At 52.1% G+C, this 5,535-nt stretch overlaps 1 protein-coding gene across 1 annotated transcript; it reads left to right on the top strand.

Annotated features, from left to right (window-relative positions):
* Positions 1–2,202: 2,202 nt before the first annotated feature.
* LOC101091490 (interferon lambda-1) lies at positions 2,203–3,866 on the top strand. Its single transcript, XM_006941288.5, has 5 exons — positions 2,203–2,373; positions 2,571–2,642; positions 3,210–3,353; positions 3,459–3,542; positions 3,636–3,866. The coding sequence occupies exons 1-5, from the start codon at positions 2,203–2,205 to the stop codon at positions 3,732–3,734; spliced, it is 570 nt and encodes a 189-aa protein (XP_006941350.2). The 3' UTR covers positions 3,735–3,866.
* The last annotated feature ends 1,669 nt before the right edge of the window (positions 3,867–5,535 follow it).

Below are 5,535 nucleotides of genomic sequence, written 5' to 3'. Positions count from 1 at the left end.
CAACACTGGGATCACGACCCAAGCCAAAATCAAGAGTTGGAAATTCAACCAACTGAGCCATCCAGGAGCCCCTGCCCTGGCCAGATTTTAAGCACTCAATAGCTGCATGTGGCCAGCGGATACTGCATTGGACAGCACAGACATGGAACACTTCCTCCCTTGAAGAAAGTTCTATCGAACCGTGTTGACTAGACATTATAAGTTCAGGTATACCCTATGCCCCAGAAATCCAACTCCTGAATATATGTCTTAATCTGGAGTCTCCCAAAAGCATGGCTTGAGCCAAAGAGACAGGTGACTTAGTTGGGAGGTATCCCCAGAAAACACAAGTGAGTGGGGAAATTGGGGCTGGGGGAGAAAAAAAGCCAAAGTGATGAAGAATCTGGACTACAGGGAGGCAAGTAAGGCACCCAGGGCACTTGCCTGAATCTGAGAGTGAGTCCCTCCCTAAGTTTGTACCCCAGCTGCCTTGCTTCCCCACCCTAGTGCCAGCTCTGAAGGGGTGACTGCTGTGGGCAACTCAAGCTCCTTCCTAACCGGGGACCCTCCAAGGACATGAAGAGTCACGCAGAACGCACCTCAGAATCGACCCACTGAGGAAAAGGGAAGCAAAAGTATTTACTCACTGCCTCCCAACCCTCACTGGCGGAAGATTGCCCTGGAAATTAATCCTGGCCCTTCCAGGTGTATTCTGCATGCGGACAGGAGAAAGTCCTCAGATGGGGAAGAAAGGCACAGTCATATGAGGTGGGAAGCTGTCAAGGTGTTCGAGAACTGCCCACCAGGTCTCCGAGTGAGTGAAAAAATTAACTGAAGGTGGGGGCGCACCAGCTGGGGTGTTATGGGATATCCTAGAAAACCTCCCACAGAGAGGATCTGTATGAGCCTTATAGTGATAGGGAGCTAGAGACAACCTAAGTGTCCATCCCTAGGGGAGCAGATAAGTAAAAGTGTCGTGGGCACGTCACGGAATACAACGTGGCAGTTAGAAACGGAGAACTTGGTGTATACCTCTATATGGAGAGATTTCAGAAACAGTTATGTTTTAAAAAAAAAGTGGGGGGGGGGAGAGAAATGGAATGAAATTTATAGCACCATCCCATTTATGCAAATTGGAAATACAGATACACACACACAATCACAAATTATAAAGATACATCTTTGCGGCCGTATATCAAGTGCATTAAAGTGGGTACCTGTGAGCGGGTGAGGTGGGAGTGGGGATAGAGTAGGGGAAGGGGGGTAAAACCTTAGAGAGTCTTTCATGGGCCAATTGTGATTCTATGTTATGATCTGAGGAGTATGATTAATAACTTTCTGCACCTAAGGGCCAAGAGAAAAAAAAAAAACAAAGGAATGAAAAATATGAAGTATCTGCACATCAAAGCAATTCCCTACCTGCTACACAATTATTATTACCGCAGGGGGATGAGGATAACAAAGCAACCAGACTGTGCCTGCCTTCTGGAAGCCCTCCTCGCTGCCTTCTCCCCAGGCAGCCTTCTCCCCAGGCAGCCCCTCCAGTCCCCAGCAAGTTCTCTTGCCCCTAGTAAAAGAGGAGCTCCCTACCCTTTCATGCTACCTAGAGGGAGAGAAAGGAGAGCTGGCTGGCTGCGAGTCCCAAAGATTCCCATCTTCTTTGGTTGTATGTAGAAGAGGGGGTGAGCTCATGAGGCGCTGTTCAAACCCCAGCTGTGCCTCAGTTTCCTCACCAGTCAAATGGGGATGATCATAAGTGTAACAGCTCATAGGAATGTTCAGAGCATACAGTGAGTTCCCAGAACAAGCCTGAATGGGCAAAGCTCCCTCTCTACCGCTGCGGCAGCCTCCCTGCACATACCCTGCCCAAGCCCCTGCCCTGCTGTGCCGGCTTCCTGTCCCTCTACCTGCCTGGGTCTCAACCGGGGCATTCTCAGAGCTCCAGGAATTCCTATACTAGGCTCGGGAACTCCTTAGGTTCCTCTTGATATTGAATTTCAGTTTCTGTTTCCATCTTAGCTTAACTCTGGGCGCTCACCTGACCCCACCCACACCTGTGAGCTCACCTGGCCCCACAGCTGGCCCCACCCACTCATCCCTTTTAAGCCATTGCGAATCGCAATTTCCATTTGCCTTTTCACTTTACACACATCAGCATGATTGCTCACTTAGCCTGGCTCAAAAGCAGAGCCATGCAGTCAGGGAAGCAGTCACAATTTGGCCATGGCCGCGGCGTGGGTCCTGGTGCTGGTGGCTGCAGGGCTGAGCTTGGCCAGCGCGGGCCCCGTCCCCACTTCCAAGCCCACCACAGCCTGGACGGACTGTGACTTTGGCAGGTTCAAATCTCTGTCACCAAGGGAGCTGGAGGCCTTCAAGGAGGCCAGGGATGCCTTGGTGAGTCCCCATCGTTGTGGGCTAACCTCCAGCCTCCTGCTATGGGCTAGCCTCTCACTTTCCAGCCGTGGTTAACCACTGTCCTTCCTGCCATGGATTAAACTGCAGCCTTCCTGCGGGGCCAGCCTTCATCCTTGCCGCTTCGGGCTAGCCGCCAGCCCTCCTACTGGGGGCTAATCTCTGCTCTTATTCTCTAGGAAAATTCGCTGAAAAGCTGGAGTTGCACCACCCGCCCCTTCCCTAGAAACCGGGACCTGAGACAGCTACAGGTGAGTTGGAAGTGAGGCCACCCTTACCGGCACCTGGCCCCTCTCCCTGACTCCTCAAGGGGCCCCTCACCTCCTTTATCTCACCTGTCCTTCCCTGTCTCTGGTCTCTCCTCACCTGTCCTGTGCTCCCCCCAGCCCCCCCCCCTTCTGCTTCAACTGCTCCCTTGACCCCATCCCTCGCTTGGGTCTCTTTCTATCATCTCTCTGCCTGTCCCCACGTCCCTATCTCCTTCACCCGTCCCCGTCACTTTCACTCTTAGCCAATTTCTTCTCATTTCTCTCTTCTTTTCACTCCCATCTCCTCAAGCTTCTGTGACCCCCATGAGGTCACCTTTCACTTGTCCCATTCCACCTTTTCACCCATATCTTCCCTTATGTTTCTGCCTTCACCTGTGTCCTCTCTTCATCTGCATCCTTCTCCTGCCTCCCTCTCACCTGGCCCGTCCCTGATCCCCAACCTGTGTCACAAACCACCTGCCTTCCCTCTCTGCACTCCCGGACCTGTCCCCACTTAACTAGGCCCTCTTGCCTATGCTTCCTCGCCTATTCTTTCTCACCTCTCCGCAGGTGTGGGAGCGCCCCGTGGCCTTGGAGGCTGAGCTGGCCCTGACGCTGAAGGTCCTGGGCGCCATGGCTGACGCGTCCCAGGGGGACATCCTGGACCAGCCCCTTCACACACTGCGCCACATGCACTCCGAGCTCCAGGCCTGTGTGAGTGCTTGGGGTACCGAAGCCGTGTATGTGGGTTCTCCGCTTATGGGACCTCTCCTCTCTGCCGCGGGCCCTGCCTCACGCGCCACCCTCCTCTGCCCCCAGGTCTCGGCTCAGCCCACAGCAGGCCCCCAGCCCCAAGGCCGCCTCCACCACTGGCTGCACCGGCTCCAAGAGGCCTCGAGGAAGGTGAGTGACCCGAGACGGGGACGGATGCCCGGGCCCTGTGTAAGGGAGGAGGTTGGACACCCCAGCAAGGGCAACCATGTTCTCCTCTCTCAGGAGTCTCAAGGCTGCCTCGAGGCCTCTGTCCTGTTCAACCTCTTCCGCCTCCTCAAAAAGGACCTGGAATGTGTCGCCAGTGGAGACCTGTGTGTCTGAGGACGCAGACCCACCCCCAGCTCATGTGGGACCCCAGACCTTATTTATGCACGAAGAAGCCCCAACCCTGCCTTAAGTTATTTCCTCTCGCCCCTTATTTATGGAGCCGTGGCGTTGACCTAGATCCAAAAGCAATGCTTGTTTTTCTACTTTTATACAATATGCACAAATAAAGCAAAGGGTGGGACCCTTCTGTGAGAGTGGATCCTTGAGCGCGCGTGTGACTGAGTCCGTGGCTGCATGTGGACGTCTGTGTGGTGCAGGTGAAATGCGTGACTTCTGCGACTGTGTGCGTGTATGGATCTAAGCGAGTATCTGCCTGAACGTGAGTCTGACTGAAGATGTACAACGGTTCATGCCCACGCGTGCGGGAGTGTGTGCATTTAAGCGCATGTTTATATGTCTCTCTGTCTATCCCTGCCTGTGTGAACTGGGCATCCCTCTCTTCCATGGGTACTTAGGACAGTTGGAGGTCCAGCTCAATCAAGATGCTTTATCCTATAATAAGTATCAGAAAGCTAACTCAAATGGGGAAAGCAAAAATGAGTTTATTATCATACATAACAAAAAGTCAGCTGGCAGGGCAGTTCTAGGACTGGTTGATTACTTAATATTCAATAATGTTATTGGGGAACCAAATTCTTTCCGTTTCTTTTTTTAAAGTTTATTTATTCTGAGAGAGAGAATGTGCGTGTGTGCGCGGGGCAGAGAGAGGGAGAGAGAGAATCCCAAGCAGGCTCTGCACTATCAGCACAGAACCCGATGTGGGGCTCAAACTCATGAACCGTGAGAGCATGACATGAGCCAAAGTCAGACGCTTAACCGACTGAGCCACCCAGGTGCCTCTGTTGGCCGATTCTTACTCTGGGTACCTCATGGTCTCAAGACGGCAGCCACAGCCCCAGCTGTCACACACAAACAATATCCTCCAACTCCTAACCAACCGCCCCAAGCTTAATGGAGTAAACCAACAACCATTTTATCCTGCTCACAGATTCTGTGGGTCACGAATTTGGACACGGCCCAGTGTGGACAGCTTGCCTCTGCTCCACAATGTCTGGGGCCTTCACTCTTCTCCCACAGTTTTTAAAAGCAAGGAAAGCCTTCCAGAGAAACTCCCTGTTGGATGTGCATGCTTGTCTCCTTGGCTAGAATTCAGTCACATGCCCAAGCCTACAGCAATCCGGTGGCAAGAAAGATACAATTACAAAGATAGTGTTGGAGGGGGGGGTCTGGCTGACTCAGAAGAGCATGTGACTCTTGATCTCAGGGTCATGAATTCGAGCCCCACATTGGGTGTAGAGATTACTAAAACAAAATAAATAAATAAACTTAAAAAAAAAAAAAGATGGTGTTAGACTAATCAAGATTCACCCCTGATACTAGAAAGAAGGCCTTTCCCTGAAAACGTGCCCCATGGAGAGGAGATACCAGAACAAACTTAGAGCTCGACCAGCAGGAAGAAGGTAGGAGATGGAACCAGGTAGCAGCCTATAATGGCACGTGGAGGTTCCAAGTCGTGAATCTCTTGCAGGACTAATACTCAGTGGGTCCCCAATGGTGGCACTGCTTCTGTTGTGGAAAATATTGAAAACACTTTCAAACTAGTTGGCAAGTAGCTATTTCCCCGAGATCCCCCTAAACAAACCAGCCCCATCCATTCCATCCCAGGCTGGCCCCTGGAATCCCTAGACCTCTCCACAATTCAGAATTGTGCCCCAAAAGAATTAGGGGCACCTGGGTGGCTCAGTCGGTAAAGCGTCCGACTTTGGCTCGGGTCATGATCTCAAGGTTCGTGAGT

Source organism: Felis catus, chromosome E2, assembly GCF_018350175.1.
Source record: "Felis catus isolate Fca126 chromosome E2, F.catus_Fca126_mat1.0, whole genome shotgun sequence".
In the NCBI taxonomy this organism is placed as follows: domain Eukaryota; kingdom Metazoa; phylum Chordata; class Mammalia; order Carnivora; family Felidae; genus Felis; species Felis catus.
This window is presented reverse-complemented; position numbering and strand designations above follow the sequence as displayed.

What these genes read in the sequence shown, in the direction of transcription:
- LOC101091490 (XM_006941288.5), top strand. Translation starts at nt 2,203, where the DNA reads ATGGCCGCGGCGTGGGTCCTGGTGCTGGTGGCTGCAGGGCTGAGCTTG. An exon ending in AGGAGGCCAGGGATGCCTTG is followed by an intron (nt 2,374 to 2,570) that starts GTGAGTCCCCAT and finishes CTTATTCTCTAG; the next exon opens with GAAAATTCGCTGAAAAGCTG. An exon ending in ACTCCGAGCTCCAGGCCTGT is followed by an intron (nt 3,354 to 3,458) that starts GTGAGTGCTTGG and finishes CTCTGCCCCCAG; the next exon opens with GTCTCGGCTCAGCCCACAGC.